General features: G+C 52.8%; 1 protein-coding gene across 1 annotated transcript; it reads right to left on the reverse strand.

The window, feature by feature from the left end:
* Nucleotides 1–357: 357 nt before the first annotated feature.
* Nucleotides 358–25,925, reverse strand: MAL (mal, T cell differentiation protein (MAL blood group)). The gene is made up of 4 exons (XM_082746575.1): nt 25,167–25,925; nt 6,517–6,684; nt 4,947–5,072; nt 358–936 (listed from the first exon to the last, which is right to left on the reverse strand). The coding sequence occupies exons 1-4, from the start codon at nt 25,257–25,259 to the stop codon at nt 862–864; spliced, it is 462 nt and encodes a 153-aa protein (XP_082602701.1). The 5' UTR covers nt 25,260–25,925; the 3' UTR covers nt 358–861.
* Between the last annotated feature and the right edge of the window lie 605 nt (nt 25,926–26,530).

A 26,530-nucleotide genomic window follows, 5' to 3' on the forward strand; every position in this document is an offset into this window, starting at 1 on the left:
TCCCCTGGCTTAAGGACTTTCTAGTGGAGCACAGACCCCTTTGCCTTAGGGGGTCTGTGCTCCACCAGAAAGAAGGGGTTCCCCCGGGCTGGTACTTGATGTGTTTCCAGAGAGGACAGAGCCACGGACAAGCATGGTTGCTGGGGGCGTGGGGTGCCGATACCCAGTGACGGGCTCTCTGGTAAGGTGTACACAGCTGTCCTCTGACCTGCCATTGATGTTGCCTCTCCAGATTCCATGTAAGCCCAAGGATTCCTCAGAAAGACAATGGAAATGACGGAGTCCCTGATAACGGGGAAATTAAAAACAAAACCCCCCCAAAGACCCTACAAAGGTACTGAGCATAAAGGCACTGCATGACGTTTTCCAAAGTTTTATCATCTTCCACTGTGGACATCTGCAGACACTTGCTCAGTGAGCTCTACCCTTTGCTTGGTGAGCTCTACCCCCCAGGACAGGCAGGCTATCCGTGAGGACTTGGAAACAGGCCCCAGGATGGGTCCTCAAAAGAGCTCGTGGAAAATTCCAGCAGACAGTTCTCAAGATCCGGTCCAGGGCTTAGCAGGGCATCTTGGTTTCGTGGTCACAGTCCCCATTTCCCACCCCCGCGGCCCCCTTTCACAAACAGAAAACAGCTCTAGAAAGATAGCTCAGTCACTGGAGGTTAAATGCCCAAGCCCCCCAACCCTGACATGAAGGTATAGGGGAGAGTCAACGTAACACCCACAAGAGACAGAGCGTTGCTTTTTGTTTGGTTTCTTTTTCCCACCCTCGGGAGTATTTCTGCATTCTAAAATGTTACACTGGAAGGCGGGCTGGTCAGTGAACACCGTCTGAGTTTTCAGCAAAAGTTCTGCGGCTTTAAGAAGACTTCCATCTGATGAGAGAAAACACTGCATGGACCACGTACAGGAGAGTGACCACGTATGAAAACACCTAGAACCAAGAGAAACAACGATTAATGGGGGTGCACGGGGAGAGGGCAGCGCGCGGGCTGTCCATATTGAGCTGACCACTGGCACGGCGCTCCGGGACGATGACCCAAAAGGGTGCAGGCCACCATCACTCCCGCAGACATCCTTTCCTGCTGAGCCCAGATGTGGCCCTAGAACGTGCTCAGCACCAGAGCTCCAGGTGACCCATTGGTCCACAGGACTTGGTGTGCAATGTCAAGTATCTGTCATCACACAAGTCATCGTCCTGGTGCGACCCAGCTAGAAATGGAGGCCCTCAGAGACCCCTCAAATGATACCCACTCTCCATGGAAAACGTCCTCCCTCTGCACCAGTAAGGGCAGGATCTGCCAGTGGTGATCCGCTGGCCTTGGCTAAGAGAATATGAACATGTGGGTTTGCTGGCTCTGGTTAAGGGCTCGATGTTGTCTGGTCATCCTCAGACACCCACCAGAATTTTCTTCTAGGATCTTAATTTCATAAGCATGGGCTCGGAGGAAATGAGGGACTGGCATGAGAAGAAGGGACTGGGGCTTTGGCAAAAAGAAGGGGGGTCTTCATGAGAAAGCTGTTGGAAAGATCCAGTCAGGGTTTTGACGATGGGAACAAAGGCCCTGGAAATGGGGCAAATGGTCCCTTTGTCCCTGTCAAGGCCCAGCCTTGTGTTCACTCAGGCACCGTCTATTCCTATCACCTGCTCTGGGTGGCTGGCCTCTCTGAAGGCTTGCCAGCCCCCAAGTCAAATATCTGCACCTGGATTTGTGACCTTGGGTGTGGGGTCAAAAGTTGCCAACCCACACACGACGTTAGGGCAGCTACGGTTCCGTGGCTCTCGGAAATGCCCATAAACACCAGAGGTCCTCATGCCGGCTCTCTCTCCCTGCCTCCACACATGGACGAACCCTGCACCCTCATTGGCCAGAGGCAATGACTAAGCCGAGTTACTTAATAACAAATTTAAGAGAACTCATCTGGAAACAGCATCTAAAAGGAGCAGTTCTACGTGACCAAGCATTTGACTGAGCAGCACCCCAGCCCCCAAAACACCTCTCCCTGTCAGATGGAAGCACTTTATTGTCTGGGGAATTCCAGACCCAATGAGAACCTTTGGCAGGAACCCCCGCCCCTCAGATGTCCCCCGCAGTAGCAGGAAACAGACACTTATTTTCCAAGTGGGGTCAAGCAATGGCACCCTGGGGACCCTGAGAGCCGGGGACATGCATGCATGTAGCATATACTTGGGCCTTCAGAAACCCCTCTCCCTAAATGGCTGTTATTCCAGATTTCTGCAGAAGTTTCCAGCTACCCTCTCAATTCCCACCAATCCCAGAGATCCCTCTGGCATAGACTCTCTGAAGGAGAAAGAGAGAGGGAGAAGCATGGCTTTTGAGGTAGCCGCAGCTAAGTAACAGAGAGGGGAGAGGCAGGCCAGATGCTTCCAAAGGCCAGGAATGTGTGGGAGAAGGTCTTGAGCTACCTCCCCCTTCCAGGGCTTGCTACCCCCTGGATGTAGGAAAGGCACGCTGTGGTTGGGCAGGGTCCTCCCTGCAAGCAGATATAGCTGACATTTCCAATAGAGAGACATGACTTTACATCAAACCGGGCTCCTACATGACCTTTAGCCCAGGGAACCGGTCTGCAGGCAGTGTTTTTATTCTGGATTCTGGCCCATGTACATCTCATTCATCTAACATAAACGGGGGGACATGATCAATTGCGGGGTGGATAAGTAGATGTTGGTGTAGTCGTCAGCGGAATGCTAGACAGCCGTGAGAATAAACATTCTGCATCTCCACCCAAAAATGTGGATGAGGCTCACGAACCCAAGGCTGAGAGCAAGAAGCCAGACATAAAAGAGTGCACAGTGCATGACTCCATTTCCAAATTCAAAAGCAGGCACAACTGAACTAGGCAGCTAGAAATCAGGAGACCGGTATCCTTCGTTTGGGTGCACAGTGATAGCGGCAGGACAGAGGGACCCTGGGAGCCATTTATTATGTTCTGTTTCTCAATTTGGATGCTTGTTGCACAGAGGAGTTCACTTCATGGAAGTTTACCCACTTGTACACTGGCAACCCACTCCCTTCTCTGGATGTCTGTTGCATTTTGGTAAGGAGAAAAAGAGAAAAGCTGGAGCACAGGAGATGACAGGGGTTCTCAACTAGAGATCTGTCCCCCGGGCCGAGCAGTCATTCACCCTAACTGGCTTGCTCCCTGCTGGCTGCATTCCATGTGCATTTCACGACTGTCACCTGCAATAATTTTACGGCACTTGTTGTCTAACACTGTGCTGCTGATGTCTGTTCGGAGAGAAGGCTTCTGGGGTTGGGATGGGGCAAGGTGGCTCCCAACAGAGTCATTGGAAGGATGACCGAGGAGGCGGGATTACCAGCCTCCTGAGGGAAGGGAGAACAAGCAAGGTGAGGCCTGGCTATGTTCCTATTTAGAAACCAGCTATCTTGGGAGCTGAGCCAAATGGGGAGCCAATTCCACATTATGGGACATTTGAGGGGATACCAGGGACCAGAAGTGGTCATATTTATGGAACTGGAGAGTAGGCTGGGGACTTAAGGGGAATGTGTGTCTTTGGGGTGGGGGATGGGCCCATAGGGACCTGCAGGCAAGGCTTTCAGGAACTTTCCTCCAGACCCCTCCCTCTGGGAGCAGGAAGAACACTCCCCCCAAACCCTTTCCAAGAGCCCAACCATGCCCCTCCCTGTGCATTTTCTCTCAGCCTCTGCTCTACTCTTTCCAAAAAGTGGGGACAGCCCTGTTTTTCTCCTGGAGATCTTGTGATTGATCATCACATTTGACCTCAGGATTTGTAGAACTCACAGGTCGACCTTTAAAGACCTGAGGAGTGCTAGTTCCTGAACCTCTTGCATATTTTTTAAGTGGCTAGCGATACATCTGCTATTTCGAGTTCACATCTTGGTGGGAGCCCTCACATGCAGCCTGGAAGAAGGTCTTAGGAATCAAAACCTTCTCCTACTCTCTGTCTGATTCATTCCATTAAAAAGGGAATCCGGGTTATGCCCTCAAAGTGCACCAGTGGGTCTGGGCCCAAAGTTGGAGAACGCTTCCTTCAGAGTCCAGAGGCCCTCATGCGCCATGCGCCTTGGCCACACACAGCGGGCACCCCCATTTGTTATAACGACAGCGTGAAGGAAGCTCCCAAGGGCCCCCATTGCTCACTGTGAGGGCTCGGAGAAAGGGATTTAACATCTCTGTGCTTCTGAGGGAGTTGGACAGATGAGCACGTTGAGGTACCGGCTCAAGGAAATGGCAGCGGCGTGAGCTCCGGCCCCTCCTGCTCCAGCAGGTTCTCAGAGCCGCTGGGCAGGAAGCATCGTCACGAAGAGCTGAATGGCCTAACCGCAGCAGCAAACACCCACAGGTCTGGACACGCTGGGCCCAGAAGAGCTTTTGTACAACCCCAGCCCTGAAGCCCGCGGCTTGGTGAGACCCTGACCACTTGATTTGACATCTGTGGCCTCCGCACTTCCCTGGCCTGACTGTGTGCTTGAAGGGAAGACCACTCAGGGAGAGCCGGGGGCACCCATGTGGCCAGATTCACTGCTCCAAACAGGTGCTAAGAGTAGGGGTGACAGAACACCAGCTCTGGACACCAGCAACTCCTGACCCTCTTGGAGCAAGCTATCCATGTCCTCAACATCCTGCTTCCACATCTGTGAAATGGGTATAATAAGAGCGCCTACATCCTAGTGCTATGGCGAGAGTTAAACAAGGTCCTTCATGGAGAGTTCAGACAGTGCCTGACACTCGCGGTCGTTTCCCTTTTGCAAAGCCCACCCAGGCGCAGACCAGAGGGCTAAGGGAGGCTGGGGCACGTCAGCTCCCTCCTCCAGGGCTTTGTTTCTTCAGGAGTCGGTGAAGCAGAAAGAGAGGGAGGGTCCATAACAGAGTTCTGCTGACCCTCTGTCACTGGGCAGGGGGAGCTGGGCCCAGGGGCAAGTCGCCCGGAGGACTCACCACAGCGGAGATATTCTCGTGGTACTGTTTGTAGGTGTAGCCCTCCTGCATCCCGATGGTGGCCAGAGCTTCCAGGACGGAGGCGCTGAGGTAAAACAGGGCAGCGAGACAGTGGTAGGCTGCATCCTACAGGGTCAGAGAGAGCCGTGAGGGTTGGGGGGGACAGCTGTGGTCTTAGCCAGGTCTGTCTACCCCACTCCTTGCTCTCCTGGCATGGCTCAGGTCCTGCTTCATCTTCTGCTGCTTCCTTTGGGAAAGAAGGGCCTTCCTGCCCCGCTCCCTGCCCTGTCCACCGTCACCCCACCCCAGCCCTCTCCTCACAGAGCGTGGGTAACCAACACTGCCCAGTGGGTTCTAGCTCATGGTGGGGGGGGCCACAGTCAGGACTTCAGGGGAGAAGGCACTCTGCTTTCCCTTGATGTGGGATTGAGGAAGAGCTGGGGGTCAGGAGGGGCAGCCTGGGATTTAACCCCCAGGTGGTCACAGTCCCAGTTCAGATGTGGCCTCAGTGACCAGGGCAGGGGGAGAGGGGCCCAGGCCATTTCCACTATGGTTTTTTCTTGTTAGTGTTCAATTTTTCTTGGGTAGTCAAACTCCAGGTTTGTTTAAAAGCAAAAAATGACTAGAATAGGGTTTTAAGCAGCTGTAATTTGGAGGTAATTTCGAAAGTCTAAGTAGGGGGTGCCTGGGTGGCTCATTTGGTTAAGTGTCTGCCCTCGGCTCAGGTCATGATCTCTGGGATTGAGCCCTGGGTTGGGCTCCCTGCTCAGGGGGGAGTCTGCTTCTCCCTCTCCCTCTGCCTTTCCCTCTGCCACTCCCCCTGCTTGTGCTCTCTCACTCTCTAATAAATAAAATCTTAAAAAAAAAAAAAAAACAACTTAAAAAAAAAAGAGAAAGAAATTCTAAGTAGGAGGCCTTTTGAGAGCAGAGGCCTTGCCAAATGGCCCTGCCCTCTTCTGCCATAGATAAAAGGCAGGTGTCCCATGTGTAAGTTCTACCTGCTTCAAGGGCCTGAAGGCAGAATTCAGGCAGAATTAAGACCAGAGGCCATGCCTCTGCCACCTCCAAGTCCTTCTCTGGGCACCCTGCTTTAGAAGATCATCACTGGGCACTGGCCAGGAAGCCCAGTGCCTCCCTCTGGGCAGTTAAGGCCAGCCCCCAGGTCCCTGCCCCTTTCTAAGATGGAAACCAGCTCTCCTGGGGGTTGGGAGATGCCAGCAGGCACCTGGCAGGTGCAGGTGGATGGGGAGGGGGGCTGGGCTGCTGGTTGTCCATGAAAAAGGCAGTCATGCAGGAGAAAGCCGAGCAGGCCCAATGGGAATCAGCAGGCCCAATGGGAATCAGACAGCAACAATCGACCTTTGCTTTCACCTTCTCCTGACCTCCTTGCTGTGGGGAGACCTGGGCTGCTAGGGAGAGGTCAGAGCCGAAGGCCTGGCCAGCTTAGCCTGGGAACGGGGCTAGGACTCATCAACAGGACAGCCTCCCCCAGCCCTCGAAAAGCCAGCCTGCCCGTGGAGAGGGTCCAATACCCACCCACCCACCTCAAACATTCCGGGCTGTGACTCACCAGGGTGACCCAGGAAGTCTCCCCGCCGTGGGCACCAATTATGTACAGGACGAGGAGGGTTGTGGTGGCCAGGAAGCAGAACACGGACACAAACATCACCCAGCCCTGGATCAGGGGGATGGGCACCAGGGATGAGGCGACCAGGATCCACACCAGGCCCCCGAAGACCTGCGGAGGGAGAGAGGGCAGGGGTGAGCCTCGGAGCGGGAGAGCCCGCACCCATGAAGGGCCAGACCCACAGTCATGCTGGGGCATTGGGGGCAGAAAAACAGGAAGGAGGCAGAGAATGGCGGTGGGCATTTTCCTCCCCCAAAACCACTCTTTCTGCCTGCATTGCGGGTCTTGGTCCAATCCCTCCTTGCTTGCCTTTTTCACATTTTAAATGCAATTTTGATTTTTTATTTAACAAAAACGTATACCACACACTTACATGCTAGGCACCATCCTAAGCACTTCGAAAATATTAACTTGGTTAATTCTCTCAACAACCCTCCAGACGAGGTCCATTTGTCAGATGGGGAAACTGAGGCACGTGGACACTAAGTAATCTGTCATCCCGAGAAAGGACTTATCTCCTCCAGTATTATCATTATTCTGAGGTTTTATCCTAGATTAAATCCTAATATTTTGACATTAAAATATCTTTCCTGTTATGAAAAGTTAGTGACTAGCAGATTTTTTTGGTCTTTACTTGGCAAAATAATTGACCACACTATGTCATAAGCATATATATATATTTTTAATTTCACCCTTAAATCCCCAAGTCCAGGAAGTGCTCTGACTAGTGGGGTCCAGGCTGGAGTAGAGAGGTCAGCCCGCCTCCTTGGGTGGCCTAGGACTGGTGTGAGAGAAGCATTTCCCTGTTGGTATCTGAAGCCTCAGTGAGCCCCACATTTTCAAAGAGGAGCACAGGACAGTGGAGGAGTCATACCACGCCCCTGAGGCCACAGTCCTGGATCCCTGAGGACTAAAGCACACACACCAAAGCTGGGATTGTCTTCTCTTCCCCTGTCCCTCTTTATCCCCCAGGAAGACAGTTTAGCCTTCTCCACTGTCCTCCACCCAGGTAAGGACTGTGCTCGGAAAGGCTGGGACACAGATGGAGAGGGTTCCGTGGCCAAAGGTTTCCAAGGTCCTTCAGAGCATCTGGGGGCTGAGGACAGGATGCCCTCCCAGCCTTATGTCCTATGGAGTGAACTCAAGTAGTAGCTGGGCCCCCTGTCCTGTATCTGCTGTCCACCTGCTGGGCAAGGGCCCCCCATCTTCACAGGTGCTCCCTGAGCCTCTCAGCTGAGAAGCATCAGGACGGAAACACATTTGAGTAGAAAAACCAGAGCGATGAAGAAACTGGGGTTATCAAAACAAAGCTGGGCCTGATGACTCAGATCTGGGCATCTCTGACCAGAACACTTCCTCTACTGTTGAATCTGAGGGTCCGGGAAGGCATCGGCAGAGGCAGTGGGACGCATTTTACAACTTGCTGTCATTGGAGCAGACACTTCAATAAAAACCTTTAGACCATCGTGGCATATGATCTCTGTGTGTGTGCCTTTCATCCATAGCTGTCTATAAGATCACAAGAGATGACTTCGCCTTTTCCATAATGGACCCTGGTAAAGGGATGTGAACGTGCTGGTGGCTGAGAACTTGGCCAAGCGTGGAGAGAACAGGAATGCCTACATGGAGGGCAGAAGAAAGGGACTGGGGGATGTTCCTCTCCGGAGCGTCCTTTACTGGGTGCCAGAGGACCGTCCAAGGAGGACCGATCTCAGGTTCCCTCATATGCTCTCAGGGAGCCTTGCCCTTCCTTCTCCTTGTCAGTTCCCAGCATAAAATCGGTGTCCTTTGTTAGTTACAAAATGGTACTATCCCTGACCACGTGATGGAGGGGGTGAGGTCCCTCTTGTTCATGGCAGACTCTCTGGTGTGGGACACCTGTCCACCTGTATGAGTTAGTTATCCAGCCTTCAGGGGCTCATGTCAGATGGGTATGGGTAAACAGGAATGACTTATGCATTGAGTGTGGATGGAGAGTCCTAGTGTTAGGGAATCCAGTGAGGGACACTGTGGGCCAGAGGTGCCTGCAGGCAGCCAGTGGACATGGCATTGTTGAACGCTGAATGCTACACTACGAAAAACAATTCTCTTTTTCTAAGGCAAGAGGGGCTCAGGGTTGAGCCAGGGGTCTGGAGCTCCCTTAGAGCAGGGGCTCCTGGAATGGGCTGGCAAAGGTGAACTGAGCAATGATGCTGTTTTTATTTTAAGATAGTGATATAGTTATTTTGGATACAATTAACTTAAAACCATATGGGGTAAGTTAATGCACTGATGGTACCAGTCAATGGCAAAATCTGGGAAGATGGCTCTCAGGATGCCATACAGACTCCTGTGACTTTCTCTCCAACTGCTTGTTTTCTCCCTCTTTGGCTTGGCCAGGAATCAAAGGCAGGGAAAAGAAAGCGGAGTCAGAGTGAAGCCTTGGCCCAGAGTGCCTGCCATAGAGTCCAGAGCATGTGCTAGCTTGATGTGGCCCCCGTTCTGATGCTGAACTTCTGGTACCTCTACAGAGGGGAGTGTTAAGGTTTATCCGGGCACTTGTCCCGCCTTGGGTGTGTGTTTTTACCAGTCTGATGATGCTGTGTTCCAGCTCCCTGGAAAATGAACTCTCTCTCTCTGACTCTTGGAGCCCATGGTAAGAATACTTGTCCATGGAAGCAAAGCCCACCCTGGGCTCAGTCCCAGCCCCCTGCCCCCTGGCAGATCTAAGGACCCTATCCTGCCTTTGGGTGTATGACCTTGCAAAGGTCCTTTTAACAATTATGCTTTTTATTTCTTTGCATGGTTGGTTTAGAGAGGCAAGTTTCATAGTAAGATGGTGGGAAGCAATTTTCCCTCTCTCGCATGCAGCTTTAATGAGATATAATTCATGTATGAGACAACTCGCCTATTTAAATTGTAAAATTCAAAGATTAAAGATTATTTACAGATATGTGCCGTCATCAACTCCAGACCAACTTTAGGACCTTTTCATTACCTCAAAAGAAACCCCATACTGGGCGCCTGGGTGGCTCAGTGGTTAAGCCGCTGCCTTCAGCTCAGGTCATGATCTCAGGGTCCTGGGATCGAGTCCCGCATCGGGCTCTTTGCTCAGCAGGGAGCCTGCTTCCTCCTCTCTCTCTCTCTCTGCCTGCCTCTCTGCCTACTTGTGATTTCTCTGTCAAATAAATAAATAAAATCTTAAAAAAAAAAAAAAAAAAGAAACCCCATACCTTTAGCTATGGCTTGCTTCTCTCCCTCCCATCCCTAAGTGACTGCTAATGCTCCTACTTCCTGTCTCTCTAAGATTTGCCTGTTCTGAACTTTCACATTGAGTTGAATCATATGACAAAAGATGGGCTTTTATGACTGGCTTCTACACTTGATCTTAGCCAAAAGGCCGAGAAGCGATGATGACTGGCTTCTTTCCTTTAGCATGATGCCTTTCAAAGTGAGAAATTCTCTCTCAAGGGGACTTTCACAAAATATCTCTACCATCACAGCACACCCCACTGGCCCATTCTGACCCCTGTCATCCAGGGGACACTGAGTGAACGTGCCTCTGGACTTTTTTGGGGGGGGGGGGGGCTCCAAGCTGTGAATAGATGCGAGAGCGATGGGTTCCCAGGAACGTTCCTGAAGGAAGCATGCCACCAGCCCAGTCTCTCCCTGGAATGGAATGTATATTAAGTTATCCATCATGGGAAGGCCATGTCCTCAGCACAAATGAAATGATTAAAACCCGGGGGGTTTTGCTCCCAAAAGACTGGCAGAGGCTTGTCCACTACCCTCCACGGCCCTGCCCACTGGGTCCTAAGGGTAGGACCGCCTGGGAGGGGTGCTGAGATGGAGACAGAACCCCGAGAACAGGAGGGGTAAGTGACAAACACAGCTGAACCAGGGCATCTACTCTCAGCCAGACGTCTGTGAGCAGCGCCCTGGAAACAGGCACCGCGGCTGTGAGAAGCCTGGGGCCAGGCCCGATGCCGCCCAGAAGCCGCCCCAGCTGTACCAGCTGCGCACGCGCGAAGGCTCCCGCCCCTCCAGGGCCCGCGGGCTCCCGTGGCACAGCCACCACGCAGCGTCTGTGCCACCAGCAGTGGCTTGGGAGCCCTGGAGGAGTGGGCGGCGGCGGGGGGAGGTGTGTGCTCTCCCCACTAACCGCTGGACCAGGCTGTCGCGGGAGTCAGGCTCTTGGGCCTTGGCCTCCTCTTCGGCAAATGGCAGTTCGAGCCACATTGCAGGCTGGTGCGCACTGGCTGACGCTCTGGGTGTGAGAGTGAGGCCTCTGGTGCCGTGCCCAGCACCATCCCCGACTGGGATAAGACAGTGTTCACCTGCGGGGCCCACAGCCCTTGGGGACAGATGCAGACACAGCCGGTTTACAAGGCAGGATGATAACCAGCCCTGAGGGGACAAAGCAGCCTGGACCGGGGCAGGGCCCCAATCAAGTCTTGAAGGGGGAGTTGGACTAACTGGTTTACCAGGCTGAAAGGTCAAGGAGTGGGTTTCCAGGGGGAGGAAGAAGTACATGATGATATTACAATGTAATGTAATGTAATGTAATGTAATATACAGGCAAAGTCCAGAAGATGCTGAAGCCACAGGGCTTCAGAGGGCTTCAGAAGGCCTGGGAGCTGGGCATAAGGCATGCAGTGAGGGGGAGGGGTGCTGAAGATGGGGCTTAACGGGGAGGACACTCGTGACAGAACTGATCTCTGAGTAGCATGAAGGCCTTTAAGGCCCTGCTCCACGGAAAACTGGGGTTCAGTGTGAATCATGGGACAAAGCCAGTGCCTGTCCCACTCCACCTACTAAGTGTGCAGAGAGCAAACAGAACAAGCACAGCACCCACACCCACCGAGATAAGGCATCTTGGGCAGGGAGCAGTCCACCCCATCCTGACCTCAGGATCCCACTGGCCAAATATTTGTCAAGAGAAGGGGGTAGGTGAGGGTTCAAGCATTTCCCTTTGTAAAGAAAACTCCAAACAGTTCCCAAGACCACCCCCCCAACCCCCACAGCAAGTGCCCCGGGCAATCATTTGGAAACATTAGTCATCCCCATGGAGGCACGACCCCACTTGCCCTTCATCTCTGTCAACAGGCCGCAACTTCCCACTGCCCCCTGCCTACACCAGGTCACTGTCCTCCATAACAGACATGGTACAGCTGGCTAGGGTGGTTGCCGGAAACAGTCGCTAAGTTGCATGGCCTGAGAATCATCTGTACTGAGCTCTCTCTGTGGGGCCCAGAACCCCAAGCTGGAAAACGGTGGTAGGTCTGGGCTGACACTGTAGTTTGCAGCCCTTACCCTATGCTAGAATTGTCTGAAACACCAATGTCTGCGATCCGACTCAAGTGGAGAGAAGGAGCGTTAGACTAGCACGTGGAACAGACATCCCAGGCTCTTTGCCAAAAGCCTTAGAACATGTTTCCATAACACAAGCCCTTGGATTATGTCCTGGTAATTCCTGTCAAACAGAGTAAGAACTGGCTCCTGTCTCTGATGCCCTGCTTGGCGGTCCAGCGATGCCTGCTGAGGCAAACTCTCTAGGTCCTGACTGGGCTCTCCGTGCAAAGCTCCCTCTCTTCTCCCCTCCTCAAGCTTCTATCCCTGTCTTGCCTTGAACGTGAGGTTAGCTCGTCCTTGGCTGTCCTCCAGATCCTGGGATGTAGCCTCCGTGTCTGTGAATGGGAATAAGCTGGTGATCTAAGGCCTCTACACCTGGTGTTTCAGGACTGGAAACCACCCATCTTTAATTCAGGCTGGTTTGGGATGCCAAGCAGAGTTGAGGTTCCTAAGAACCAGGGGTAATAATCAAAACCAGACCAAAAAAATTCCAAAGACTTTAAAGAATTTATATTTGTGCCTGCCCACTCAAATTATTTTTGTAAAAAAAAAAAAAATTCTCAGGGGATAGTCTTCGGGGGAGCTCTCATGTCAACTTAGAGAAGGTTCTCAATTTTTCTTTCTGAATTAATCCACAGGAGGCAGACTTAGCATGGCAAAGGGTATAGACTTTGGAGCCGAAAGCACCAGGTTTCAGTCTCAGCTCTGCCACTTTCTAGCTGGGTGGCTGGTTGTTCTTGGTACATTACTTAAGCTCTCTGTTCCCTATTTGTGAAACAGCAATAACAACAGTGCCCACCCCATGGGCTGGGGGTGAAATGGGGTTATGTCTGCGGAGTGCCTGACACAAAGTGAGCGCCTGAGTGTTCGCTGTCTCAGCTGTCATAGGATGGGGTGAAGTCTCATCTGTAAACGTGTGAAAGTAAATACCAGCAGGTCTGGGATCTCCACACGCACAGATATCCACTCCAAACCATACCGGGGCCTAGAATTTAAAAATAATTTCAAAAGGGGTTCCCCGGGTGGCTCAGTGGGTTGAGCCTCTGCCTTGGGCTCAGGTCATGATCCCAGAGTCCTGGAATGGAGCCCCACATCCGGCTCTCTGTTCAGCAGGGAGCCTGCTTCCCCCTCTCGCTCTGCCTGCCTCTCTGCCTATTTGTGATCTCTGCCTGTCAAATAAATAAATAAAATCTTTAAAAAAAATAATGATTTCAAAAACATCAAAAAGGAGAAAAACAACTGATCTCCCAGAAATCAAAAGTTGAGAAAAATGTGTCTGCTTCTGTGGAAGGAAACACAAAGGATGTTAAAAAAGGAGAGAGCCTGTCTTCAAACAATGAGCTTTGGTTGCAAAAGGGGGAAAAGGAATCCTCCAGCACATTCTTAAGATTCGTATGGTGTTTCCACAGCTTGCGCCGGGCTGAAAGAGCTCTGGGTCCACAATTGCCCAGTGTCTTTCCTGCGCGGCTGGGATAACTGAGGACAATGCAGGAGAATCGCTCAGATTCTCTGGATATTTTCCTGGGACTCCATTTTACTCTGTTAAGGTCTTCACAGGCAGATCCTTTCCCAGTCACCAGTCAAGGTGTGAACTAAAGAGGATTTCCCATGCAGGGCTTGGCGCCTTGGAGTCCAGCATCAGAATTCCCAGCGGCTCTGAGGGCATGGTGTGGGTTTCCTGAAGGCACATGTGAACAGGAGTCTGTAATCTGAACTCTTGAGAAGAAAAGGAAACTGGTTACAGAACGTAGACGGTGACCCAATACTACACCATCCTGCCACTTGGGTGAGGGTCCACAAGTCATCTCCCTAGGAAGGAAAAGGGGAGATGGCAACCCCAGATGAGCCAGGTCCTGGCTGCTGTGAGCTCTGAGCCCTCCGGTGCTCTCAGGAGGCCACCAGGAGCAGTAACCTCAATTTGTGTTGAGGGAAATGACCATACTGACTGGGCTAGTGTGTGTGTGCGTGCGCACGTGTGGACGTGCATGAGTGCACATGGGCTTGAGCAAGCGTGTGGGTGTGTGTGTAGAGGCTGATTATGGACGTGCTATCACGGAGAAGGGAAATGCAGCAAGCTGAAGTCAAGAAGACGTAAGCACTGGGTGGTAGGAGAAGGCGCAGAGCGAGCTCAGAGGGAAAGCCCGAGACCAGACCCCCAAACGTAGAAGCCTTCTCCAAACATCCCCTGGCTCTTCAGGTCTGAGACAGAGGCTGGGGACTCTTCCTGTTCTGAGGGGTAGTGATGGCAGAAGTAGCCACGTGGGGCTTCTGCCAAGGTCCCTAGCTCTTGTGTGAGCCCCACCTCCCTGGTGTGGAGGAGCTCAGCACCCCCGCAAGTCAAAGGAGAGGCTTCCTTCACTTGCTCCCTTGCTCACCCCCTCTCTCCCTGATTCTGTTATCCGTGCATTTAGCAGATGCTGACAGTGCCCTTGACCATGGCCAGCACTGAGGTAGGTACACCTACCGGGGCGGACATATGGAGTCCCTCTTCCAGCCCTGCCGCCAGGCTCCACCAAGGGCAGAGTCAGCCCCTGGTAAAAGTGTCAGGGCCCTGGGGAGGGCGAGCCTCTAACCACCTCTGCCTAGGACAGGACAAAACCCAGCAATTTGCATAGACCCCCTAGGGAGGTGTCTGGTGGGGGGAGGCGTCAGAATATTCTTCGTGCGTGGACAGTCTGACCGCAAGGCCACTCTTAAGGCAAACACCAAGAGTGGTGTTGAGGCTATCTGACTCAGTTTACCTATGCAAGTTGCTCCGCCCTCCCCAACCCTTCATCAACAAATTCATCCTTCCATTATGCCATTATCCCTTCCAAGGCAGGGTTAGACAGTATCCCTTTTTCTGGAGGTAAGACCAGGACTCAGGTTGTAACAGTCTCAGACTCAACGGAGTCTGGCTGTAAAGAGGGCGTTAGAGACTTGAGATTCAAAGGGATAGGGGCTGAGTTCAGGTCCACAGTGGACATTAACAGGGTGAGTATGGACTGAGAGGAGGGTCCTGTCCAGTCCCTCGATCCCACTTCCCTCAAGTCCCAGGGAAATCTCTTCCGCAATATGCACTAGACCTTGGCTTTAAGCTCCGGACACCGATCACTCCCTCCCGCTACAGAGGACGGTCACCCACTCCTGAATGAATGAAAAGTTCTTTTGGGTCCACACGGGTCCAAGGGCTTTCAGACCAGCATGTCTTCATCTGGATGGAAAAGTTTCCTGACCACACCTATACCCATGGGCTTTACCCGGCAGGATAAACAGAAACCAGGAGGCTCTGAGAATAATACCAGTAAGCCACTTGTAAAGAGGGCAAATCCGGGGAAATGCGAGACCTGATGGGCGTGGCCACAGTGCCTGAAAAACCAGAGGTACTAATGGGAGTCACCACGAGCATAATAAGGTGGTGAGCAAACAGACAAAACAGGTGTGTACCCTCTGCTGTGAGAAGGAACTGCCCATATAGGGCCGGGGGCTTCCTTCCAGGGTCCTGGGGGTTCTTTCTTGGGAGTTGCTGGTGACTCTCTCAGCTTCATCTTCCATCTGCCCTTGGAGTCAGGGGCTCCTCTATTGATTCATATTAACCAGGAGGGAGATGAGAAGTTAGCCCCCGTCCTACCAATGAATGCTAAGACAAATGTTTCAGAGGGCATGGTCTGTGCTGGGAACATGGACAATCTTAGGGTCTGGGCAGGAGACAGAGCCAAGCAAGGGCTGGCTGTACAGGTGCCAAGTGCCAGGAAAGGGGTGCTCTCAGGGTGGGCTTCCCGGTAGAGGTGTTGAGGAAATCTGGGCCCGAAGGATAGAGGGCTTAGTCCCACCATGCCATCTGCACTAAAGGAATGCCTCTAATGGAAACCAGCGGAGGACTATGGGCTGGTTCTGGAAAGCATCCTAAGACACAAAAGTAAGGTGGGACCCTTCCTGTCAGGTCCCGCTCTATAACCATGTTTGGCTTATCACCAGCCACAGGGCAGGATGGAAGCTGGAAGAGGTGGGGGTACTCGTTTGTGCAAGAGGCCGCCCTCTTACTGAACCAATGCTCTCCCAGATGGCGATACACTGACACTGAAGACAAATCATTTTCGTCAGGCGTAATCCCAGGCCCACTAGCGATTGGTCCCTTCCCCTTGGGCAGGTGCAGCAGTTTGCAGGGCACTGAGAATTCACAAATTCCCAAATTCACTGAGAATTCCCACCCATCCTGGCACCGAGCTGCAGGGTGGTGCGTGAGAGAGGTCTAAGGCATCCCCTGGTCCCGAGGCAGAAGGCAGGACAGGAGTGCCACAGCCTCCCTTCCCCCTGGCCACCCCAGCAGGCTGGCCGGGATAGCCCACAACAGAGGCAGCCCTGGTTAGGCCCTACAGAGGGTGGCGTCTGTGTGTACTTGACAATCTCAGAGACAAGTCAAGTGTGCCCTCAACAGCCCCACCCACTCCCAAATCTCACTCGCCTCCAGCCTGCCTGAGAAGGGCACCTAAGGCCAAAGGCAGATCGGGATGGGTCTTCCGGCCCCCATCCTGCAGTCGCCCCCTTTTCGCAGGGATTGGCCCATTGATCTCAGAGCAGGTGTGTGAGTCATTAATAAATTAATAACTGGTGTACTTAAGAGCTATTGAACCATAACTGCGTGCATCGTGTCGTTAAGAGCTTTCTGCACAAGACTCATTCACGTATTCCTCACAGCAATCCGTGTGGCAGGTGCTGTTAGCCCCATTTTACTGATGCAGAAACCGAGGCACAGTCGCCTGCTCATATCCCCACAGCCGCTGAGGACCAGCTCCCACAGGCTGGCTGGGGAGCCTGAATCAGCTCCCCCATGCGTGAGGCAGTTACCCAAAGCAGCTCACAAACGGTTCACCACGAAGTCTCTCTCTGTCTAGGGTCACTTTAGCAATGGCCTTGAGAGCAGCAATGTGGATGGAGTAACAGGAGACTAGTCCTTTAACCTTCACCGGGCTTCCAGCCGCCCTGGGTCTGGAGAGAACTGCAAGGGAGGTGGCTTCCGGAGCCGGCTTCCCTTCCCCCACCCCTCTGCTTGTTCAATAGGCTCTGTTCTTTCAGAGGAAGAGAATACCAAGGTTTTGTGTTTAACACCAGAAAACAAGCAAAAGATCCGAACACTGAAGGACGGCACTCCCTCTTCTGTAAGGCACAGGCCTGCGGTTCTCATCCCGGGGTCCATCGGCAGGACACTTGTCATGAGCTTCACCCTGCCCCCCACCCCTCCTAACAGGTGTAAGGATCCCAGCATCACTTTCGTTCCTTCCCTGTTGGCTTGGTTCCTGGACTGTCCCCTCATTTAGAGCCTGCACCCTTGGGTTTCTGAGGGCCTTCTTCAAACTTGGATCCAGGAGTTTTGGTGGGGAGGAGGGTACTCCTCTTGCGCTCTCCCCGCTCCTCCTCTTCCTGCCCCTCCCCTCTCAGCCCAACTGCAGTTCTACCAGGAATCTGGGGCTTTGGGGCTCCGGTGTGGAATTTCAGGGCAGCTGGGACTGGCAGTGCCTCTTCCCGCTGCCGCGCATATCCATGTGTGATGGCTGGTGACACGGCTTTTCTTTTCGTTCCTACATGTTTTTCTGGGGCCTTAGGGAGTTGTTTTGCTCCAGTGTGGGCGGAACATTAGCTGTTAATGAGGTGGGAGTGGTAGAAGAGTCTGGAGCTGAGCATGGCAAAAAATGAATGCAGGTCCCTTACCCTGGGAAATAACGATGCTGCTGGGGGCCCAGCAGGAGCTAACCAGGAGATAGAACTTTCCACTAGAATGTAGAAGGCAGGTCAGGGCGCGATGAGGCAGAGAGTACCAGGAACCTGCCCCAGGCCCCCAGAAACCGTCTAAAGCCCGTGAGGAGTGAGCCTGCACTTGCCCATGACATTCGAGCTTCTGAAAGAAGGCATGCCACTCACTCACCGTCCTTGCGCCCATCAGCCCCAGAAGAGAACATCTGGGGTGGAGGATCTTAGCGTCTTAGTGTTTGCCCCTGGGAGCCTTTGATTCAAAAACGCTATGTCCAGGGACTGATATTTGAGAGTCCAAAAGGAAGCCCCAGATGGGCTTGTGTGGGGGCTGGAGGCCAGGGCTTAACCATGAATCCATGAGAACTCAGCCCCTGGCCCTGTCCAGGCCGGCTGGTCCGCCCCATCCCACCTCAAGGCAGGGCCCAAGTTGCCCAGTCCCCACCCCGAGAATGGGCCTTTCCCTGAAAATGGGCCTAATCCCCGAGCCCAGCCACGTCGTTCCAAAGCCTGTGCAGAACTGGCCTAGGCTGTCCACACGGTGCCCTCCCCCACCCTCTACAGGGCGTGGCAGGCGTAGGTGCAAACAGTAAGCCTCTGGCCCTGACCCAAGCTGTGTGACCTGAGCGTGAGTGCTCCGCGTCCCTGGTAGTGGCTTCTGGAATCCTCCTCCTCTTTCCTGAACGCGCCCCTCTGACAGAGAGGATGCCTCATTCCCCCGAGGTATTAGCCCATCTGTGTCAAGCCAGGGAGTGACCTATGGGAACCTTAAAAGCAACTTTTTCCATGTAGCCTGTGATGACATACTGGTGACCGTGCGGGAGCTGAGCCCCATCACCGCACTCCGCAGTTTCCAGAGAACAGCTCCAAGTCACTGACTCCGATCAAAGCAGTCCTCTCTGGTTCTTGAAAAACCAGAAAAGTCATTTCTCAGCTCCAAGAACAAACCCCTACGTATCACTCCCCACCCCCCCCCTTTAGAGAGGAGGAAAGGAGAAGGGCCAGGCAGGGTCCTTACCTGCTTCAAAACAGCTACAGAGAGGGGCCCCAACCACAACACAAAGACACACAGGGTCAGGAGTCAGTGGGCACAGCCAGTGAAGGCCAAGCTCAGCCACTGCCCAGCAGGGCCAACCCCCACTCCCTGCTGACTACAGAAGAGGTCCCTCCCTGGCTGCGGGCAGCAGGGCAATTTCCCCAGGAGCACAGGGGGTGTCTGCTTTGAACCCAGGAGAACCTTTAGGGCATCTGATTCCCTCCCCCCGTCCTCTCACTGAGAACTGTCTCTACCATCTTGCCCCCGGTGGAAATGTGGAGGCGGTGGGCTGGTCTACCAGGGGCCATTCCAAACCTCGCTGAGTCAACGGCTCAGCAAATGCAGATTCTTGGGCCCAGGCTTGACTCAGGGGCTCAGATCCCTCTGGGTGTGTTTTTTGACAAGCAGACCCAGGGGCTGGGAACTCCCCAGTCGGGAAGAGAAGGTGCAGCAGGCAAAAGTTCATTGTGGGTGTTTGGGTTAAGGCAGAAACAGGGACATGACTTGCTGCCATTCCAGGAAGTACCACCCTGGAGACTGAGTGACCGGGGCAAACTACACCTCCCACCTCCCTGCCTCAGTCTCCTCCCAGCTCGGAAAAAGGAGGTTCCTATGAGTTCCCATGCTGTCTTCTCAGTGCAACCAGAGGGCGGACACCCACCAGAAAACTGCTGTATCATTCCCTACTCCCCCCCCCCCCTTGGGGCTCTGTAGGGTGGCTGTCCCCTGGGTGGGGAAAATCTAGGGCAGGTCTCCGGACTCGCCCAGTCACTCTCAAATAATAAAAGTCCCCAGACATTTGGGGTCAGAGAAACAGTGTCCTGGGAGTAACTACCGTGTCCAGTTCACTGTGAGAATCGGAACTGCAAACCCACTCCAGGCAGAACCCCACTCCACTTTCACCCCGAAAAGTGCCCCCTAGGAGCGCTGGCTCTCACCGCCCCCCTTCTCTGCCTTCCCCGGGTCTCTCTTTACTCCCAGCCATTCTGTCAGTGGCTTTTCCTCCTTGCCAGGGTGCAGAGGAGGGAGCTAACGGTTTCCGTAACCCATTTTCAGGCATTTCCTTCACAGGTTCTGAAGGTGGGACGGGGCAGGGATGGGGGGATGATCGATCATCAGTCCCCGGCACTTTGTGAGAGAAGTTTCCGCTGGCCCTGGCCACGGCTGAGAAAAAAAGCCTCCTATGTCAACATCTTGTTCTGTGAACGGGGTGGGGCCAAGTGTCACAGAGCCCCTGGCTTAGAAGGGAAGAGGAGGAAGGGGAAGCAGAGATTGCGTCCCCCAAAGGAGAAATCCTCCTTGGGTGGGGACAGGGGGACAGGTCAGAAGCAAAGCCCCAGCTTGAGTTTTTGGGAGAGAGGACATTGCACTGCAAGCCTGCCCATTTGGGGTGCCCCTGTGACCGCACTGCCTTCAACAGGAATGTGGCCTGTGTGGCTCACACCATCTGATTGGCTCAGCCTTCCACTTCCTGCCATGGCCCTGCAGCTTTCAGAGGTCTGGTATAGGGGTGCTGGGCCAGGGTGAAGTTGCCAGAAACCCCCCCCCCCCGCAACTCTCCCCCTGAGCCACCACCCTTCCCTGCCCCTGCGGGCAGTTTCCTGGCCTTGGCAGAGGAGGGGAGCTCCACCCTGTTGGCCTTGGACACTGGCATCTGTGACTCCCAGGCTACTGGGAGGTCAGGCATGGGAGTATCAACTGTGAGTAATCAGCTCAATGGACTACAGATTTAAAACATACCAAGCATTTCACACTCATTGGGTTAGCAGAAAATGGCAAATTCTAATGCAATCACGTATGGCAAGGATGAGGGACAATGAGGACTTTGACACACTGCTGTGGGGAGCTGGAAAGGTCCAGTTTTGCTTGAAACGTATACACTTTGGGAACCTTCTTATATTTAAAGAATACAATGTAAGGCAGGATCTTAGAAGGGGCCTGAGCTTAATTATGCGCCATCAGCTTCCAGGTAACACGGCTTCTGGAACATGTCCGTTGGAAACATCCTTTCGCACCCTGATGGGGTAACAGCTGGGAAAAGGAAGAAGTGCATTCCCTATGAACCAGGAAGTCGCATCCTCCCTGGGTGTTCTGGGAAGAACATCCCCACATTGAACTAACAGGGCACATTCAAGAATGTTCTTGGCGATGCTAGAAGAACACAACAAACTGAAATCAGCCAACGCGTCCATTAAGAGAAGAACAGGTAAACAGCATCACCCCGCGGGATGTTACTATTTTCGTGAAGTGACACCATATAAAACAATGCCACGCACAGTCCACCCCGAGTGAGGCAGGCAGTTTAGGTTTAAATCAGCTCTGCTTGGGAGTCATGAACAAGACGTACAGCCCAGGGACTGTCCCGAGAACGGAGGGAAGAGAAGATGATCGCGGAAGAGCCGGTGGGTTTAGATGCCATCTGAAAAGCTTTATTTCCCGAATACTAAAAGTCAATCAGGTCAAATACTAAGATTTGACAAAGCATAGTGATAATCATGTGGGCGCCTTTTCTGTAATATGAAGTATTTCTTGATTTTTATTCTTTAAAAAACTTAAGGGAAGTCTCCATAACATAAAACGAGTCATCTTAAATTGACCTGTTCAATGGTGTTTAACACGTTCACCACCTCTAACTCCAAAACATTTTTGCCACCCCAAAAGGAAGCCCCGTTCCCATGAAGCAGTGGTTCCTCTCTTCTCCCTCTCATCTCAGTCCGTGGACAACCACCGGTTTGGGTTCGGTCTCTATGGATCTACCTATTCTGGATGTTTTACATAAATGGAATCATATAATTCATGACCTCTGGTGGCTGGCTTCCTGTACTTGGCATAATGTTTTCAGAGTTTATCAACTTTGCAGGACGTACCAGAACTTCCTTCATTCCTTTCTGTGACTACAGAATATCCTGCTGTATGGACAGATCACAGTCTGTCTATCCATCCACTGAACTGGGGCCATTTCCACATGCTGGTTATTGTGAACAGTGCCGCTAGGAACACGTAGGTACATGTACTCATTCAGGTCCCTGCTTTTAATTATCTTGGTTAAAAATCTAGCCATTGAATTGCTGGGTCATATGGTAATTTCTTTTTTCAGAAACCATCAAACTGTTTTCCAGAAGCAGAACACCAGCAGTGTATGAGGGTTCTAATTTCCCCCTGACCAAAACTTGGTATTTTCTGTTTTCTTTTTTTTTAATAATAGTCACCATAATTTCAGGTGAAACTACCCCACTGTGGTTTTTATTCTATGTTCTTTATGATGAATGATGCTGAACCTCTTCCCATGTGCTTAAGGGCCATTTCTACAGCTCCTCTGGAGAAATGCCTATTCAAGTTTGTTGCACATTTTCTAACTGGGTTGCATGTCTTTTTGTTGTTGAGTTGTAAAAGTCCGTAATTAAAAGATTTTATTTATTTATTTGACAGAAAGATATCACAAGTAGGCAGAGAAGCAGGCAGACAGAGAGAGGGGGAAGCAGTGCTCCCCGCTGAGCAGAGAATCCAATGTGGAGCTTGATCCCAAGACCCTGGGATCATGACCCGAGCCGAAAGGAGATGCTTTAACCCACTGAGCCACCCAGGCGCCCCAATAGTCCATAATTTAAAAAAAAAAAACAAACAACCAAAAAACCAACAACAACCCTCCCAGAGTTTTTTAACTCACTACTCTTTTCCCACATGTAGACACATAAAGCTTCCTCTCTACAATGTTACAACGCAGGCAAAGGAAAATTTAAAGGGCCAGTGTCTGCTTTCTTTTCTGCTCTCTCAGACACCCCATGGGCAAATCCCCACCCGGGAAAGGAAGAAAGAGATTCAGATACACACTGGGGCACCTAAGGTCTCCCGGAAAGTTGGGAGGAAGGAAAGGAGGTGGGGAAGTAGGGCTGAGATTAAGGAGAAAAAAAAATTACTCCTTTTTAAAAAAAATTATTTATTTTATTTTAAAAGATTTTATTTATTTATTTGACAGAGAGAGATCACAGGTAGGCAAAGAGGCAGGCAGAGAGAGAGGAAGGGAAGCAGGCTCCCTGCCGAGCAGAGAGCCCAATGTGGGGCTCCATCCCAGGACCCTGGGATCACGACCTGAGCCAAAGGCGGAGGCTTTAAACCACTGAGCCACCCAGGCGCCCCACTGAGCCACACAGGTGCCCTCTTTTTTTTTTTTTTTTTTAAGATTTATTTATTCATTTCAGAGAGAGACAGTGCACGTGCCAGAGGATGAGCAGGGGGAGCGTTAGAGGGAGACCAAGAGAGAAAGAATCTCAAGCTGATTCCCTGCTGAGCACAGAGCCCAGTGAGTGTGAGGGCGGGGCTTAATCCCAGGACACAGAGATCATGACCTGAGCCAAAACCAAGAGTCAGGTGCTTAACCAACTGGGCCACCCAGGTGCCATTAAGGAGAAAAAAAAAAAATCACTTCTAACACAGTTGAGGGGTTGATTTCTTATCAAGAGAGAATGATTTCTTATAGAAGAGAAAATGATTTCTTACAGAAGCCCCTAGCATCTCAGGTCACAAAACTGCCCTGGGAGGTGTAAATTTCCACTAATTCATGGTTCTGAGATTTCGCACACCCAACCTTCCCCTTTCACATACTGCGATGTGGGGGTGGTATCCTCCCATCCCCACCCAGCAGACGGCTCTGCTTGGCTGGGCTGTTCCTACCCTCAGGGGCCCTCCTTCCCCTAAACTGTGATACCAAGAGGAGGCAAAGGGTACTGGGAAATTGTCCCTTCTGGAAAGCCCCGTCCCCGCAACCACTGCCACCTGCAACCCACCTGCTGCCCTTGAGCCCATTCTTGTCAGGGCAAGAGGAGAAGACCACAGTCTTCCATCTGGAGCTCAAGTAACACACTCTCCTGATTCTTGTTTTAATGCTCCTCAAACAGCTACAAAGGTAGAATAAGCCACTCATAAGGGCAATTTAAGAGGCACTAAGAAGACCTTCTGTTGGTTAAAAATCTCTCTTGCCCCACCACACCTCACCATTAGCCATCATCTCTTTCAGTTACGAAACTCCGCCTTTATAAATGCAGTAGCCTCTGAAAGAACCACCCACGACTGACTCCCAAGTCAGAGGGTCTACATGCTCTTTTCAGAAATCCAGCCTTGGGCAAGCACCGGCTAACTGCCGCATGGCTCAGACAAGCCATATAGGAAAAGAATGTTCTAGTGAATGCAAGCCCCTCTGCTCTGGGCTTGGGTGTCCCTATCCACAAAAGATGGGGCTGGCCTTAGTGGTGTCCAGGGTTTTCTAGATTAGATTAGTGGTGTCAAGGGTTTCTTCTAGATGTTACTTCCTTGATTCTGGCTAGCTCCAGGATTTGAAATCATTCTGGATACATCCCTGTTTGGGATCAACTCAACTCACACAACTTCAGTAATAGGGTGTCCTCAGGCCACCTCAGCCCCCTTTGCCGTTTCCACCAAACCCTCCACGGAGAGTAGAACCTGTTCCCTTTGCTGTTCACACCCTCCCGCCTCCCATTAGACAATAAGAAAGCCGAGATCCGGTTTTTAAACAGTTAGGTTTGGACAATTTCTTTTCCAACCAACCCTCCAGGCAGCCACTTTGGCAGTGGTGTGCAGGGAAGGAGTCTGGGTGGCCGCCAGGCAGCACACCCACAGAGTAACTACACCAGATCCTTACCTCCCAGGTAAGGGTCTGTGGCTCCTGCCGAGTTTCGGCTAAGGGCAGTCTGAAGCGTCGTCGCTACAGTTATCCCCTTACTAGGAGCCTGGCGTGGGAAGTGCTCTTGGGCCACCAGCGGTGGCAGCGGAGACAGCGCCACTCCGGCTCCAGCTCCAGTTAGGGACCCGTGGGTTTCCTGCCGCTCAAGGTCAGCCAAGCGCAGGGCCGCTCAGGCCAGCCCCTCTCCATTACGCCCACCCGTAGCACAGGGCAAAATGACCGTGGCCAGCAAACGACGGCCTGTTCTATTATTTCCAGATCAAAGTTGTGGCAAGTACCCTCACTCGCCAGAAACTTTCAAAGGCCAGATTCAGCTCCTCCCAGAACACCAACCCAATCTCCAGGCGTCAGTTGGCGATACATACTCAGGTTTCTTTTGATTTTTGTTTGTTTTTTTTTTTTTTTTTTTTTTTTTAAACGAAATCCTAACCCTGGGAGAAGCTGGGCACTTGTACAAGGACGTTGCTCTCCAACAAGGGCATACTCTGCGCGGCTCCTGTGAAGTGAGCTGGGAGCGCGGCTTTGAAACCAGCGCACCGCAAGTGGACCCAGGCCTGCTTCGAACATTTGACCCATGTTGCGAATTTGGCTTTTCCACCTAGGTCCTGGAGACTGCTTACGCCCATTGCTCTTGTCTAGTGGGGGCCAAACGACCGGGGTGGGGGTGGAAGGAGAGAGGCTTTCCTTACTCCTGCCGCGCTCCCCGGATGCTCCGGGGACCTCTGTGCCGCTTGCGGACCCGGCCGCCACCACCCATCCCGACCTTTCCCCCGCACCCGCGCCGACGCGCCAGCCACTCACAAACTCGAAGATGAAGAGCAGGTCCGGGAAACTGGTGAAGACCGCGACGCCGCTGGGCAGGGTGCTGCCCCCCGACGCCGCTGCGGGGGCCATGCCGGCGTGCTGGCGTCGGCCTCGGGACTGGACGCGCGCGGCTCCGGCTCTGCGCTGACCGCTGGCTTGCTCTGCGGAGCCCAGTGGCCCGGGCGCCCCCGCGCGCGGGTTAAGAGTAGGGGAGCCCGGGGCCGAGGAGGGAGGAGCCGCGGTCCCCGCCCGCCCTGTCCCCGCCCAAGTCCTAGACTCGCGCGGAGCGCAGCGGGTGCGGTCCTGACCCACCCGGAGGGCGCGCTGCGGGCTTGTGGCGCTGCGGGCGGGAGACGGACTCCGATGTCCCACCTCCCGCGCCACCACCCACCTGGAGCGTGACAAAGCCGCTTGGGCGAGGGGCTTCGCACGCTTTGCACGTGATCACCATCCCTTAAGAATGATAACCATCAATCATTAGGCCCCCCCAAACTCCTCGTGACACCGCTAGGGTCCTCATTGCTTTGAGTGTTCCTAAGTTGGGTCTCCTTCATCTTTCCGCTGGGTGCGTTGATCCGCCTTGATCCGCGCTCAGGCTCCAGGGGGAACGAGTTCTGAGTTCTGCCCTCAGTTGCAGGCTGGGGGGTCTGCAAGGGCCGCGCTGAGACCAGCTCTGGCCACCGACCCCTTCTCCCCGCGCCTTCCGAGCCCAACGCGCGGTCCGCTCCATTATGCTTTGGAGCTGCGAATCTGTCTGAGGGTAGCAGTTTGCTCCCTGCCATGTGACCCTCTCCTCCCCCCGCCCCCAGGAGGGCTGCTGGTGGCTGTGCTGGGGCAACTCCGCTTGGAAATCAAGGGCGGGGAGGGGCACATTCAGAGCAGATTTATCTCCTCTTAGAGGGATATTCTGGGGCCTCTGAGGGTAGAATGACTCTCCCCTATGTCCTCTGATTGCCTGGATTTGGTTTTGGTTTTGTTTCCGGACCACGATTTCTTTATTCTTTTCTCCCTTTATTTTAAAACATGTCTCAAACTCCAGTAGTTGCCACTTATTCTTAGATACAATTACAGTACTGAGTTTTCTTCTACAAATCCTAAAGCCTAAAATCTGCTGGCAGTTCAGGACATGCCCCCAACTCAGACTCCCCAGTGCTGCTACTGCTTGCCCCCCACCCAAAGATTTTATTTATTTGACAGAGTGAGAGAGCACAAGCAGGGGGAACAGCCAAGGGAGAGGGAGAAGCAGGTTCCCCGTTGGGCAGGGAGCCCAGTGTGGGATTCCATCGAAGGACCCTGGGGTCATGACCTGGGAGGAGGGCAGAGGCTTAAGGGACTGAGCCACCCAGGCGCCCCCCCCACCC

Source organism: Mustela nivalis (genome assembly GCF_964662115.1).
Source record: "Mustela nivalis genome assembly, chromosome: 8".
Classification (NCBI taxonomy): Eukaryota; Metazoa; Chordata; class Mammalia; order Carnivora; family Mustelidae; genus Mustela; species Mustela nivalis.

Bases quoted from the DNA above. Each gene is read 5' to 3' on its own strand.
- MAL (XM_082746575.1), bottom strand. From the start codon at position 25,259: ATGGCCCCCGCAGCGGCGTCGGGGGGCAGCACCCTGCCCAGCGGCGTC. The intron at 6,685-25,166 runs GTGAGTGGCTGG...CTCCCTCCGCAG, and splicing joins TGCTCTTCATCTTCGAGTTT to GTCTTCGGGGGCCTGGTGTG. The intron at 937-4,946 runs GTGAGTCCTCCG...TCTTGGTTCTAG, and splicing joins ACGAGAATATCTCCGCTGTG to GTGTTTTCATACGTGGTCAC.